The 15,859-nt window shown below is 39.7% G+C and overlaps 1 protein-coding gene across 6 annotated transcripts in view; it reads right to left on the bottom strand.

Annotated features, from left to right (window-relative positions):
- Positions 1-11,749: 11,749 nt before the first annotated feature.
- LOC137340123 (exocyst complex component 6-like) overlaps positions 11,750-15,859 on the bottom strand; it is a 186,240-nt gene continuing 182,130 nt past the window's right edge. For 4 of the 6 annotated variants that reach the window (XM_068002450.1, XM_068002451.1, XM_068002453.1 and 1 more), the window contains 2 exons: positions 12,928-13,040; positions 11,750-11,956 (listed from right to left, as the gene is read on the bottom strand). In XM_068002450.1, the coding sequence (XP_067858551.1) occupies positions 11,913-11,956; positions 12,928-13,040 (157 nt within the window). In that variant the 3' untranslated portion in view covers positions 11,750-11,912. Of the gene's footprint in view, positions 13,041-15,859 lie in introns of all 6 variants that reach the window. The other 2 variants (XM_068002454.1, XM_068002455.1) reach the window with 1 other exon arrangement.

The following is a 15,859-nucleotide window of genomic DNA, read 5'->3' as shown; positions in this document are numbered from 1 at the left end:
TTTCTCCTCCAAACAGAGATTTGAGTGGTTTGGGATTTAATTATCTGCATTGGGGTTTGTCTTTTCGAACTGTCCCTCCTTAACCCAGACCACCAACTGTGCGAGTATTCTTGATCTAAATCCTTGAAAATACTACTTGAAAGCAGAGGATCCGCTAGTTGCCGCTGGAAATCGTTACTTACTATTTTTATGCTTTATAAATTACACGATTTTTAACGTCTAATTCTCTTATTCCATTTCTATTAAGCACAATCTTTGGATTTTTCGTCCCGAACCAGACGTTCTGTTATACAGATGTTGCCTGGCCTGCAGAGTGTTTCCAGCATTTTCTGTTTTTAGTTCTGTTGTAAACGTGGTGTCATTTGGTTTTCTTTGTACTCAGTGATCCGGTTTCACTTTGCTAAATTGATTCTGTACTTTCCCAGTTCTTCTCCACACCCTATCAGCACTTTCTTTGAATTTAACTTCATTAGTTGATCGAGAGCCCAGTTCCGGTGCATCATATCATTTCCACCCCCAGATATAGAAGACACCTGTTGGAATTTGTTGGGGTCGGTTTTTTTGTTGAAATGTCCCTTTAAAAGAAACGCGGAGACTCCCGGGGGACGAGTTTCTCCCGGCTCGGCTCCAGCAGGCCCTCCTGATAAATCACTGTTTTTTTGGGTCAGCTTTTTCAAACCAAAGCAATTAAAAAGCAATTTAATTAGTTGACATCCCGCTTCTTTGAATGTAGCTTGGGACCATGTCCCGCCTCAACATGGTGTCAATCTCCTTCCATGGGACTACCAGTGGAACCCGCTGTGCACGGGTGGGATGTGATACGCAGGGTATCCCATACTTGTTCAGATGTGATATGTCTATAGGTCGCAGTTGCATTAACCAAGGAGTATCTATTTAAATGTTTAGCTTAATCATTAACGGAACATGTATTTACTTTTTGCTTCTGTGCTTTCCCTCTGATACACAATACGCATATACCAGCATTCTAAATTTGATGCCCATTTATTAGACAGAAAAGGTAGGGATTTTACAAATTGATACATTTAATGCCAGAAAGTCGTTACATAAAACACAAAAACCTTCACAGAGGAACTAAAAACATTTCTTAGAAACAAAAATTACAAGTAATACAAATAAAATGTCGAAAATATTTATTGACCAAGTTTGATATGCCAACCAGTTTCATATTGTAACTAACATATTTTGCTATTCTTGGATGGCTCAGTCTTAAGATCTCGTGACCGTATTCCCAGAAAGCATTTACACACAGAACACGCAGTGACATCTAAGTCTGGTTCGCCAGGTCAACTGTTTAAACTATTAACACATATAATAAACATAACGAAATAATTCGAACACAAATTCAGGTTTAAACAGATTTGACATCCATTTACAGTATTAGCTGGCTTTAAATCCTCCAATGCAAACAGCGCTTAATAATTACCGTGCTCATTTACAAAAAAAAAAGTGCCTATAGATGCGTTTATACAGTGGAGGTTCCAACCAAGCAGTACCTTGTTTACATTGTCTGACTCCGGCCTGGCTCCCATTCAGTTATCCCAGCCAGGGAGAGCTCTGAACATGCGTGCTTGTACACAGGAGCCGGTCTCTTCGGCGTGCCTTCATTCTTAAATGTAGTGGAAATTTGGATGTGGGAACAACCTTCCCCCATTTAGAACATTTATAACTATGTCCAAATATAAAAAGTGCCGCAATCTCCACAGGACCCTCATTGGCACTTCCTAAGCCCGGCTTGGTGCTGCAACAGAGACACTACCTCTTTCAGATGGGTTGACAGCACTTTACTAGGGAGTCAGGTTCAAACCCCAACCCCGAGCATTACTGCTACTTTTGGAGCGGAACTTAAAATGTTAATGACTACAAAAGGCAAACGGCGTGATTTTGTTTTAAGAGATTCTAAGCTGCAGGTTTGTGTTAAACGTTTGTAATGCAAGTTTTGTTTTTTTAAAAAAAACGTGTAAAAGTTAAGGCAAAAAGAAAAAAAATCGTGTGCTTCTTCACAGAGTAACACCGCTCTCTTTGAAAAATAAAAAAAAGACTATAAGGCATTTTCAGCCTAATCCACTGGGGAAGGAGAGGCTTAGCTTACAAGCAGGGCCGCTGCGGTAGTAGGGGGATAAATGAAATGCTTTTAATGGATTCGATCTTCCTGCTTCGAGAGCACAGCTTCTTCCAGGATTCTCCTTCAACTCATTTAGGAGACGGGGCTGTTTCATCTTTGGATAAAGTGCCGGGCTCTCCATATCAAATAAATACATTTACCTCCTTTCATAATCCGATGCCAGCTTCAGAATCCCGTATCTCCTCATCGCACCTGCATTTCAGTTTCTCTCGATAATTACCGGACATGAGCAGATATAACTCGAAAACAAAAGTCCACAAGGGAGTTAATCGGGGAAAACATAATTGACTGTTTTCTTTACTGAGACACATTTCTTTCCAGCAGAAACCAAACAAGCGGTGTGATGGTTAAGGCCACACACACCGACACTTGCTTCTTAACCCACAGACGAGAAGAAAAGAACATAGATTTGCCGGAGTGAGACACAACACATTATACGATTCTCTTCATTCTTGAGAACAGTGTAAAGCTTGTTTACTGAAGCAAAATGAGACCTTTCACCAAGGCTCAGAGCAGTTTGTTGGGCAATACCTCCATTTAACAAAACCATGTTTTCGTTCAACTGCACAGCCGAAGAAAGACCCGTAGTAATTTTATTAGACGTAATCAGTGAAGTAGGAATGAGCATCCAAAGAAATCTATATGCGATGTGTTTGGCATCAATTTTTTTTGTGTGGGTCATATAACAAAACCCAATAAGAAACATAGGGGGCAGCTGCAAAGTGTTAATGTGTACAAGTTTTCTAGGTGTTTAGTCGATAGTAGGCTATGGGTAGTAACGACAACTTGCATTTATATAGCATCTTTAACGTAGTAAAACATTCCAAGGCACTTCACAGGAGAGTTATCAAACAAAATTTGACACCAAGCCACATAAGGAGATATTAGGTCAGGTGATCAAAAGCTTGGTCAAAGAGGTATGTTTTAAGGAGCGTCTTAAAGGAGGAGAGGGAGGTAGAGAGACGGAGAGGTTTAGGGAGGGAATTCTACAGCTTAGGGCCGCCAACAGTGGAGCGATTAAAATCGTGGATGCGCAAGAGGCAAGAATTGGAAGAAATCAGAGATCTGAGGGTTGTAGGAGGTTACAAAGATAGGGAGCAGCAAGGCCACGGAGGGATTTGAAAACAAAGATGAGAATTTTAAAAATCGAGGCCTTCCCAGACCAGTAGCCAATGTAGGTTAGCAAGTATAGGGGTGATGGGTGAACGGGACTTGGTGAGAGTTAGGATACGGGCAGCAGGGTTGCAGATGAGCTCAACTTTATGGAGGGTGGAAGATGGGAGGTCAGCCATCTTTAAAGAATGCACACAATATTAACCAAAAGCTACCCCTTTTTCCTGCCAATGCCATCATACCCCATCCCTCAAGCGATTCAAGGGCATGCCCCTTCAGAAATAAACTGAATTTTATATTGAAAATCTATTTTCTGACTAATTTTAAGAGCACATTTATGCCTCACAGTTGATATGTTTTAAGATTAAAAATGTATTATAAACTAACCTTATTGGGCCGATTCATGCAACCTTGTTTGCTACAGAACCTTGAATCAGCAGTACAAGGGCACAGGGCACTTCATGGATAGGTTAAAAGACTGGCATCTAACACACTGTAGACACAAGTCACATGAAACCAAATATTCCATTTATTGCAAATTTGCTTGAACAATAAAAAAGTTCCTACAGAAAAAAGAGAGACATTTAAAGAGCAAAAAAGAAACAGAAAGAGAGGGAGGACTACTAATTGTCTGTTATTAAATGTTATATCGGGAATGCAAAGCTGATTAATTGTGGCTGGCTTTAAAGTTTAAATTACTGATTGCCATTAAGGAATTAAAATAAAATGAAACAAGTTACAAGGTTCACTGTTTCTCTGCAGCAATTTTAAGTTATTACCAGGATAGGAACTTTTAAAACCAGAAAACTAGTAAACAGCATCTTAATTATTTTTATGCATAAAAAGCCCCTCAACAGCAAACAGAAGTACATAAAAGGTTCTCATACTGAACATTTTTCTATAAGTTTTATTTTTCCTTCAGTAACAGAAAATTCAGAAATGATTTTTTTTTATTATTGTTAATATTTAACCACTTTGATGTTGTAATAAATCGGCCTCATGAAGAAATTCCCTATGCAGCAAATTGGGGATTTAAACCCTGCTCTTTGTATCCATCAAGTTCCAATCCTCTATTTGCCATAACATAAAAATATAATTATTTGTTTTAAAAAAATTTTTAAAGTTAGATTTTAAAGATAGTTTTTTTTGCTTTTAAAACCATGTGTTTTTTTAAAAAATCCCCAAATGGCAAAGAATGACTCAAGAGAGTCTATTAAAGGATTTTGAAAAAAAATCTAACACTAAAGGAACAGTGCTCTATTGCCCAATGTTCAAAACAAGTGTCTATGGAGTGGGGCTCAGGCCAGGGTGAGAGTAACTGGAATGGTGAGAGAGTGGGAAGAACGGTGAGATTAGTTGGAAGTTGCAGGAGATTGGGTAGAAGTTGAGGGAGAGCGGCAATAAGGTGTGGGAGATTGAAAAGCTGTAGGGGAGCAGTATGAGTAGCGAGCCACTCGCGGGCTGGAAAAGGGAACAGCTGCAAGAGAAAAGGTAGTGCCGGGAGTAACTGTGGGACAGCCAGAGTACCACATTACTGATTTCTCAAAGAATTGAGGACAAGCAAATGGCTTCCCCCCCCCACTTCCCTTTGCTCACAAAGATCCCCTGTGGAAGTAAATCAGCTGCTTCAGTATGATTTGATTTGCTGCCCAGAAAAGGGGAAAATATGTACACATTTTTCTACAATCAGTGTAACTGCCTATGCCTGTGGTCAGTGGGCCATTTTGCATCAGTGTAAAGTGATTTTGGATATTGTATCTACACTAAGTATATGGTATGACTTGGATGTGAAATGCCCAAATCAAACCTAGGCAAGCAGTGCAAGACCATTTTAAGGGGATTGCCTTACACTGCTTTGGCTTTGCATTAGCTGCTATCTAATTGTAAGAAGTGCATTGGACCATCTGGGAACTTTTTAAAATGTAATTTTTAGCCTTTTTAAAATTAGCACCATGTTGACTGCCCTACTGGCTTTTTGCTAATAAAATTTAATGGCATTTGGGTGCCAGAGAGCAGAGCTGTGCACATGGATGTAAATGTGTGCGCAGAGCTTCACTTTGCCTGGCCAGAGAGCAAAGCAGAGTCAGCAGCACAACATAGTTCTGCTGGATATCCATTACCCAAACCAATACCTGTAGTGTAACAACACCCTTCTAGAATAAGGGACACCAGGGAGTGAACACAATACATTAACTTAATCAAAGCGTTCAGCAGGTTTCAAATAGTAAGTGATGCTAGGTTGACCTAAAATGATATCCGAGTCTTGGGATTAGATTACTGCCTTGTAGTAATTCCCTAGTATTTATTTTTTGTTACAAACACAGACATTATTTGTCTGCACATCACAGAGGGTGCAGGACATTTTGAGGGGGGGGGGGGGCAGGGGAACAGCCAGAAGTCGTGGTCCATGTGGGAACCAGTGACATAGGAAGGAAAAGGCTTGAGGTCCTTCAGTCAGAGTTTCAGGAGCTACGCAGGAAGTTAAAAAGCAGGACCTCAAAGGAGAAATGGTGCAGAAGGGAGGGCTTCAGATTCCTGGGGCATTAGGATCAGTTCTGGGGCAGAAGGGATCTGTTCAAGATGGACGGGTTGCACCTCAACATAGCTGGGACCAAAATCATTGCAGGGAGGTTAACTAATGGTGTGGGGGAGGGTTTAAACTAATTTGGCAGGGGGGTGGGCACCAGGATGAAACATGAGAGAAGAAACAAGATGCACAGAAGACTGGGAAGGACAAATAGCACTCGAGTAAAGAATAGTTCAGAAATAGGAGGGATCAGACAGGGGGCAAAAGCAAGGCAATCTAAGAAGAGTTTGGAGTGCGTGTGTGTAAATTCACGTAGCGTGGTGAATAAGGTTGGTGAGCTGCAGGCTCATGTTGCCACATTGGACTATGATATAGTAGCAAAAGCAGCGATCTGGCTCAAAGAAGGGGAGAATTGGGTACTGAATATTCCTGGCTACAAGGTATTCAGGAAGGATGGGGAAGGAAAGAAAGGAGTTGGGGGGGGGGTGGTGGTGGCAGTATTGATTAAAGAAATTATTATAGCACTGGAAAGGAATGATTTACTTGAGAGGTCAAGGACAAAATCTATTTGGTTAGAATTAAGCAACAAAGAGGAACTATTACACTACTGGATGTATACTATAGGCCAAATAGTGGGAAGGAGATAGAGGAGCAAATTTCTAGGCAAATTACAGAAAGATTATAGAGTAGTGATAATGGAGGACTTCAATTATCCCAATGTAGTAACAGAGTAAAGGGCAAGAGGGGGAAGAATTCCTGAAATGTGTACGTGAAGTTCCTTGAACAGTATGTTTCCAGCCCAACAAGGAAGGAAGCAGTGAGCCGTGCTGGATCTAGTTCTGGGGAATGAAGTGGGGCAGGTGGAGCATGTTTCAGTGGGGGAGCATTTAGGGAACAATGATTATAATATCATTCGGTTTAGAATAGTTATGAAAAAGGACAAGGAACAATAAAATGTGAAAATACTTAACTGGAGGAGGGCTAATTTCAATGAGTTAAAAAGGGATCTTGCCCAGGTGGATTGGAATCAAAAACTGATAGGTGAAACAGTAATTGAACAATGGGAGGCCTTCAAGGAGGAGTTGGTTCAGGTACAGAGTAAATACATTCCCACGAAGAGGAAAAGAAGGGCATCCAAAGCTAGAGCCCCCGGATGACTAAAGATATAGAGATTAAAATGAAATCGAAAAAGGAGGCTTATGACGAAAGTAAGGTTCATAATACAGCAGAGAACCAGGCTGAATACAGAAAGTACAGAGGAGATCTACAAAAGAGGAGGCAAAAAGTATGAGAATAGATTAGCGGCTAACATAAAAGGGAACCCAAAAGTCTTTTATGAACATATAAATAGTAAAAGGGTAGTCAAAGGAAGGGTGGGACTGATTAGGGACAAAATATCTTTTTGTGGAGGCAGAGGGCATGGCTGAGGTGCTAAATGAATACTTCGCAAACATCTTCACTAAAGAGGATGATTCCATTTTTAGCAGTAAAGGAAGAGGTAGTAGCAATATTGGATAGGATAAAAATAGATAAAAGAGGTACTTAAAAGATTGGCAGTACTCAAAGTGGAAAATTCACCCAGTCCAGATAGGATGCATCCTAGGTTACTGAAGGAAGTAAGGGTGGAAATTGCAGAAGCTCTGGCCACAATCTTCCAATCCTCCTTAGATATGGGGATAGTGCCGGAGGACTGGAGGATTGCAAATGTTTCTCCCCATTTTTGAACAAGGGTGAGAGAAAAAAATCTGGCAATTACAGGCCGGTCAGCCTAATGTCGATGGTGGGGTAACTTTGAGACACAATAATCCAGGACAAAATTAATTGGCACTTGGAAAAGTATGGGCTAATAAATGAAAGTCAGCACGGATGAGTTAAAGGCAAATTGTATTTGACTAACTTGATAATTGAGTTCTTTGATGAAGTAACGGAGAGGGCTGATGAGGGTAGTGCGGTTGATGTGTATATGGACTTTCAAAAAGCATTTGATAAAGTACCACATAATAGACTTGTTAGTAAAATTAAATCCCATGGGATTAAAAGGGACAGTGGCAGCATGGATACAAAATAGGCTAAGGGACAAAAAGCAGAGTAGTGGTGAGCAACTGTTTTTCAGACTGGACTGAAGTATAACTGAAACATGCTTACATAAAGAAAAGGACTGGCAACTAAATTGCAGGCTATAACAATCAGAAACGATAGGGAAGGAAGGGGGGGTGGAGTAGCTGTACTAATTATAGATAACAATGGCAGTAGAAAAAAGGGACATAACTAAGCGGGATAGAAAACAGAATCCATATGAATTGAAATAAAAGATAAGGGATCGATCACGCTAAGGGGTATACTTACAGACCACCTAATAGTGAAATAGTGGAAAGGAGGTGGAGGAAGAAATATGTAATCATGGGAGATTTTAACAATCCCCAAATAAACTGGCAAGAGGTAAGTAAAGTGGTACAGGGAATGGAGTTTTTACAATGTGTGCAAGACTCCCTTTCTACCCAGTATGTAAAAAGCCGAAGAGAGTAAGCACTGCTGAATCTAGCAATGGGAAGTGAATCAGAACAGAGAAGTAAGCGTAGGGGAATGTCCATGCAATAGCGATCACAACATAATAAGGTTTAAGATAAAGATTGAGAAGGGCATAAGACAGATAAGGACCAAAGTAATAAATTGGAAAAAAGCTGATTTTCAGGGGATGAGAATGGAATTAGGGAAATTAAACTGGATAGATTTACTGATAAACAAAGAAACAGAACAGCAGTGGGAAACATTTAAAATGGTGATCAAGAAATAGTAAAGTATTCTACAGACACATAAATAACAAAAGAAAAATCAGGATAGGGATAGACATGATAAACGCACAGGTAATGACAGCGAAATGGCAGAAATATTAAATAATTACTTTAACTCAGTATTTGCCAGGGTTGGGATGACATTAGAAAAAGAGATCAAAAAAGATATAAAGACATTTAAGATTGAAAGGAGGGAGTTAATTGATAAACTAATCAAACTTAAAGATAAAACCCCTGGTCTGGATGGATTGCATCCGTGCATATCAAAAGAAGTTAAGGAAGAGATAGCAAAGGCACTATTACATGTATATATAAAAATTCATTAGAAAAGGGAATTGTGCCAGAGGACTGGTGGACCGCTAATGTAATTCCTATATTTACAAAGGGAGATAGAACCAGTTTAGGGAACTATAGACTAATTAGCTTAATGTTGGTGGTAGGAAAGATAATGGAATCCTTACTCAAAGATGTAATAGAAAACACCTAGAAACCGAAAATATAATAAAGAATAGTCAGCACAGATTTCAAAAGGGACAGTCATGTTTGACCAACCTTACTGAATTCTTTGAAGTAGTAACAAACGGTGGACAAGGGTAATGCAACAGATGGAATATATTTGGATTTTCAAAAGGCCCTCGATAACGTACGACATTGCAGATTCATGATTAAGGTCAGAGCAAGTGGAGTCAGAGAACAAGTAGCAGAATGGACAGCAAGCTGGCTACAAAACAGAAAGTAGGGGTTAAAGGTAGTTACTTAGACTGGCAAAAGGTGGGAAGTGGTGCTGGGACCACTGTTGTTCACTATTTACATAAATAAGTACAATTTCAAAATTTGTGGACGACACCAAATTGGGGGGGTATAGTTAATACAGAGGAGGACTGCGAAAAAATACAGGAAGACATCAATAAACTTGCAAAATGGGCATGTAATTGGCAAATGAATTTCAATATAGATAGGTAGGAAGAATAAGGGGGCCACATATTGCTGCGATAATAGGAGTCTAAAACGGGGTAGAGGAGAGGGATCTGGGGATACAGATACACAAATCACAAAGTAGCGACGCAGATTAATAAGGCCATAAAAAAAGCAAACCAAGCCATGGGGATCATGTCTAGAGGGATAGGAGTTACGTTAAACTTGTATAGAATCTTGGTTAGACCACACTTGGAGTACTGCGAACAGTTCTGGTCTCCGTATTATAAAAAGAGTGTAGAGGCACTGGAGAAGGTGCAAAAAAGATTTACTAGGATGATACCAGAACTATAAAAGAGAAGATTGAGCAGACTGGGGCTCTTTTCTTTAGAAAAGAGAATACTGAGGGGTTATCTAATGGGGGTCTTTAAGATTATGAAAGGGTTTGATAGGGTAGACGTAGAGAAGATGTTTCCACTTGCGGGGGAGACCAGAACTAGGGGCCATAAATATGAGATAGTCACCAATAAATTCAATAGGGAATTCAGGAGAAACTTCTTTACCCAGAGAGTGGTTAGAATGTGGAACTCACTACCACAAGGAGTAGTTGAGGCGAGTAGCATGGATACATTTAAGGGGAAGTTAGATAAACACATGAGGGAGAATGCTGATAGGGTTAGATGAAGTAGGGAGGGAGGGGGCTCGTGTGGAGCATAAACACCGGCACAGACTTGTTGATCTGAATGGCCTGTTTCTGTGCTGTACATTCTATGTAATTATATGTATACAGTGGTGGTCCCCAGGGGTCAGTATTAGGACCACTGCTCTTTTTGATATATATTAATGACCTGGACTTTGGTATAGACGGTATAATTTCAAAGTTTACAGATGACACAAAACTCAGAAATGCAGTAAGCAATGTGGAGGATAGTTTCAGACTTCAGGAGGACACAAACAGACTGGTGAAATGGGCAGACACATTGCAGATGAAATTTAAGAGAAATGTGAAGTGATACATTTTGGTAGGTAAAATGAGGAGAGTCAATATAAACTAAATGGTACAACTTTAAACGGAGTGCAGGAAGAGAGACCTGGGGGTGCACATACACATATCTTTGAAGGTGGCAGGACAAGTTGAGAAGGCTGTTAAAAAAGCATATGGTTTTCCCAGGTTTTATTAATATAGGCATAGAGTATAAAAGCAAGGAAGTTATGCTAAACCTTTTTAAAACACTGGTTAGGCCTCAGCTGGAGTATTGTGTTCAATTCTGGGCACCACACTTTAGGAAGGATATCAAGGCCTTAGAGAGAGTGTTCAGAAGAGATTTACTAAAATGTTACCAGGGATGAGGGACTTCAGTTATGTGGAGAGACTGGAGAAGCTGGGCTTGTTCTCCTTAGAACAGAGAAGGTTGAGGGGAGATTTGACAAAAGTGTTCAAAATCATGAACGGTTTTGACACAGCAAATAAGGAGAAACTGCTTCCAGTGGCAGAAGGGTTGGCAACCAAAGGACACAGAATTAAGGTGAACGGCAAAAGAGCCAGAGGCGACATGGGGAAACATTTTTTTATGTAGCGAGTTGTAAAGATCTGGAATGCACTGGCCGAAAGGGTGGTGGAAACAGATTCAGTAGTAACTTTCAAATGGGAATTGGATAAATACTTGAAGGGAAAACATTTACAGGGCTATGGAGAAAGAGCAGGGGAATGGGATTAATTGGATAGGTCTTTCAAAGAGCCGGCACAGGCATGATGGGCCGAATGGCCTCCTCCTACGCTGTACCTATGATACAATGATATATCAACTGTCAGTGCACTCTGCTGTGTTAGTGACCATATTCACAATGAAGGATTCATGACTCACCCTCAAATTGAAGGATTAATGAGTGACCTTCACATTGTAGGATTAATGAGAGTGACTCTCACATTGCAGGATGAGAGTAATACTCACATGGAAGGATTAACTAGAATGAATCTCACATTGAAGCATTAATAAGTGATCCTTACATTAAAGGATTAATGAGAGTGACACTCACTTTGAAGCATTAATGAGTGACCCTCACACTGAAGGATTAATGAGTGATACATATTGAAGCATTAATGAGTGACCTTTTATCAGAATAGCAGGTATAGATGATACGTTGAAAGATATAAAATTAAACAGCATAATTCCAAAGTACAACTAATTCCTAATTGCCTGCAAAATAATACCTGTTGCTACACATCAGCCAGTGAAATAAAATTGAGACTTCAAAAAATAACAATTAAAAAGTGCTCAGGGTTACTTTTATTACAGAGTAAGAATAAAGTACTGCAATAGATCAATTTACAGAATTTAATATCCTTCATTTTTGTCTGTCTTACAAACAGGAGTCAACAAACTGAAAGAGGTCAAACAGTAAGTAAAGATAATGAAGACAGCTATACACTACGTTTCCTATTGGGAGTGCAGAGAAGGGTCCAATCTGAAACAATCAGAATAAAACCACCATCATTATTCATCAATAGTCTATGAATTGGGATGTGAACTGTATCAAAAAGAAGGGAGATGAGCTGAAGCAGATCAAAAGTAATGTCACATTACTTCGGATTGCCACAGACTAGTGCTTCAAGCTAATTTTTATATCTCTGCAAAAAAAAAAATTCACAAACATAGTACAGCCCTGAGTAAAAACTTAAAAAAAATACAAATTTACGTGCAGTAATATCTGTAACATGAATAAAGATAAAACATTCCTGAACATCTCTTTCACGACGTGAATGGTGAAAAACAAAGTTAGATTGAACACTAATGCAGGTAAAACATACAAAACACCTGGTCAAGAAAATGTTTCAGTGAAGTTTCATTGAGACAAAAAAGAAAAAACAGAAACAGCCAACTCTGTATGCAAGTCTGGAACATCATGCCTAATTTTTTTGTTTATTATTTACAAAGTAATGTCACAGTCAATCCATTGCAAAGTTAGAGAGTAGAGTGCTACTACTAAACTAAAACAAAATCATGTTGCAACTGCAACTGGTAAAATCTGTGTGAAATGTTTTGTTAACTCACCCACCCAACTTTCCTCTTTGTGTTGACACTGCCCATCAATTGAGCTTATTTTCTCTAACTTTTAGTTTTCCAGTTTTTTAAAACATATAATTGACTATGATGAACATTGGTGGTGTGCGGTAAAGGCCGTTGTGCATATTCAGAAAATCTCAAAAAACACTAAATTCTGCATGATTTGAAAAATACATACAAAACATTTTCCCCCTTCCCCTTATCTTATACCACTCTACCCTTTACATCCCTAATTTGTTTGTTCTGCACTTGATACAGTCTTATCCTTTAGAGATTTCTTTGACAGTCTGTTGTATACGAATGCTGGCTGAAGAATGATAAAGGGTAGGGACAAAATAATCAGAGCAACAGTCTATGTGTGATGGGACATACCATTCACCAAACTGCGTAGTTGCTTCACTACCGTCTCAATCAGTTTTTGCTTGTCACGGTCATTTTTTCTGAACTGAGAAAATATATTGTTCTTTTTGCTGGTATCTTTCATTCTGCAAAAGAAATTAACCACATTTTTAGTGATAAACATCTACCAAAACTTTCTACATATTCAAATAAATGTTAACAACATGTCTATCAACAAAAAGCACATTAACCACTGCAGCAAACAGAAATGGGTGATATTCAAAAGTATGACTTCGGGTGGCACATGATGTTATAAGAGTATAAAGGCTAGCCTTCCATCTTCCACCCTCTCTAAACTTGAGCTCATCCAAAGCTCTGTTGCCCGTATCCTGACTCGCACCTAGTCCCATTCACCCATGCTTAAAATTCTCATCCTTGTGTTGAAAATCCCTCCACGGCCTTGCCCTTGCCTATTTCTGTAACCTCCTCTAGCGCGACAACCTATCGAGAATTCTGCGTACCTCCAATTCTGGCCTCTTGTATATCCCTGATTTCCTTCGCCCTTCCTTTGGCAGCTGTGCCTTCAGTTGTCTAGGCCCTAAGCTCTGGAATTCCCTCCCTCAACCTCTCAGTCTCTCTACTTCTCTCTCCTCCTTTAAGACACTCCTTAAAATCTACCTCTTTGACCAAGCTTTTGGTCGCCTGACTTAATATCTCATGTCTTGGTGTCAAATTTTGTTTGATAATGGTCCTACGAAGCACCATGGGATGTTTTACTACGTTAAAAGGCGCTATTTAAATGCAAACTGTTGTTTGATTCCCCCTCCCCCCACGCTATTGAATTCCCCAGTACATATCTTACGATCTTGTAAAAAAAAGTGATACTTCTCCCTTTCACTGGCCATTCCTCAATTCCCATTAAGCTCTATGAGGAGCTACATTCCCATGAGGGGGAGGAAACGGCAGGAAAAGAATTATGGTCAATTGCTCTTGCATGCCTCCTCAAAGCTGGGTCAAAGCAAGTTAAGTGGAGGTTTTGGGTGCGGGTTAGCTACAGGATGTATGCTGTAGTAAAATCTTAAATAATGAGAGTACAATTTTTAAAAATCAAGTGCAACCCATGAACACCCCAACCCATGACCACCCGAACCACACTCCCTAATTTATTTCTAAACATTGGCAATTTTATAAGTGCAATGATAGGGATGCTTAAATAAATCCGGTTAATGAAATCAGACCAGGCAACACCCACATCATCTCAAAACAGCCCCGGCAAACAGTCGTAACACATCGACCTTCACATAAGGCAACAGCCAGGCTTGCTCCTGAAACACATACAAGTCCGTCCGTCCGTCCGTCAATCTCCCACGGCATTGCACACAGGAAGTCAAAATTGTACATGATCTTCAGATGGAGTGGGGCTAAGGGATAATTGGATCAGGGCAACTGAATTATATCAGAGTGCCATTCATGTCCCTTTTTATATCATTTTTAATTGATATTATTCATAGTTGAATAGCAAAATGCATGGCACTTTGGCAAGCAAAGAACTAGAGTTGGTTGGAGCATAGGTGTCTCTCTGTGATACACACTGAGGAATTGGGAGATGTAAAACTGAGGTGCTACACTGCCACCACTGGCAGGGAGGTGCAATTACAGTCTAAGTTTACATAGGCAGATAGTTTGGAGACAAACAGTAAATAAACACACCTGTGACTGTGACTGCCATAAACCATCAGGTCATTTTAAAACTTTATGCCAATAGTTGGCATGCATAATTACTTTCTGGATGTGGGGAGGTAAGGTGTCTTGCACAAGGCCTCTACTTATCTTACTTTATTAGCAGTAGTTAGAGGTAAGCAATTGCATCTTGGGATGGTTAGCTATTGATTTCCACTCCCACCTGGTCAGATGTTATTGGCTGCCACTCAACACAGTTGAGATTGGGAACTGAATTTGCATAGAAATCTAATTAAAAAATTATGATAATTTCTTGGTTTCAAAATTTCAGCTGATTTATTTTGTTCAAAATAATTTATCTTTAATATTCATGTGTTCATGACCAATGCCATGAAGCCATCACCAAAACAAATGGGGTATTAGGTTGTATTATTAAGGCTATTTAATATAAAACTAAGCATGCCATCTTATCCTTGTACAAGGCCTTGGTTAGAGCATTTAGAAAACGGTGTCCAGTTTTGGTACCCTCATATGGTGGGTGATACAGAAGCTATGGAAAAGATTCAGAGGAGGGCCACAAGAATGATTCCCAGCTTAAAAATCTTCAGTTACTCAGAGAGGCCTAAAAAGCTGGGTCTATTCACTTTAAAGATGCGTGGATTAGAGGTGATTTGTTATAGGTATATAAAATATTTTAAGGACTGGATTGTGTTCCCATTGATTGAAATAATCTATGTGTTAAAGTGCGGCAGACCAGGGGCCTGGTGTATAAATTATGCAAGGGTAGGGCTAGGTTAGATGTTAGGTGGTTCTTCTTTTCCCAGAGAATAGTAAACCTTTGGAACAAGTTGCAGGCTCGTGCGGTGAGTGTCGATTTTCTGCAAACCTCCAAAAAAAGAGCTGGACAGCTCCTGATTAGGACAATGATCACGTCTTATAAAAGTTAAGATGAAATGCTAGGCAATATAACCACGGTCAAAGTGGTCTCCTGGACTAGTTTTTGTTCGCTTAAGGGGGTTGGAGAAGAATGTTCCAGATATTTTTCTCCTAATTGGTCTGGAGAGAAAAAACAGATAAAAACCCAAGAGTGATTATATAGCTGCTGGTGGGAAGGGGTGTCTAATCATGATGCTTCACATATCATGACTGTGTGGGGCAGGCTTGATGGACCAGATGGTCTTTTCTTGTCCATTTCAAGATGTTCAAAGCAAGCTGTGAGGCATTGAGGATAGCCAAAACAGTACGGTAGAAGTCAGAGGAAGTCATGTACAAACTGCATACTGCT

Source organism: Heptranchias perlo, chromosome 21 (assembly GCF_035084215.1).
Source record: "Heptranchias perlo isolate sHepPer1 chromosome 21, sHepPer1.hap1, whole genome shotgun sequence".
In the NCBI taxonomy this organism is placed as follows: domain Eukaryota; kingdom Metazoa; phylum Chordata; class Chondrichthyes; order Hexanchiformes; family Hexanchidae; genus Heptranchias; species Heptranchias perlo.
The sequence above is the reverse complement of the archived record's forward strand: the minus strand, read 5'-3'. Positions and strand labels throughout refer to the sequence as shown.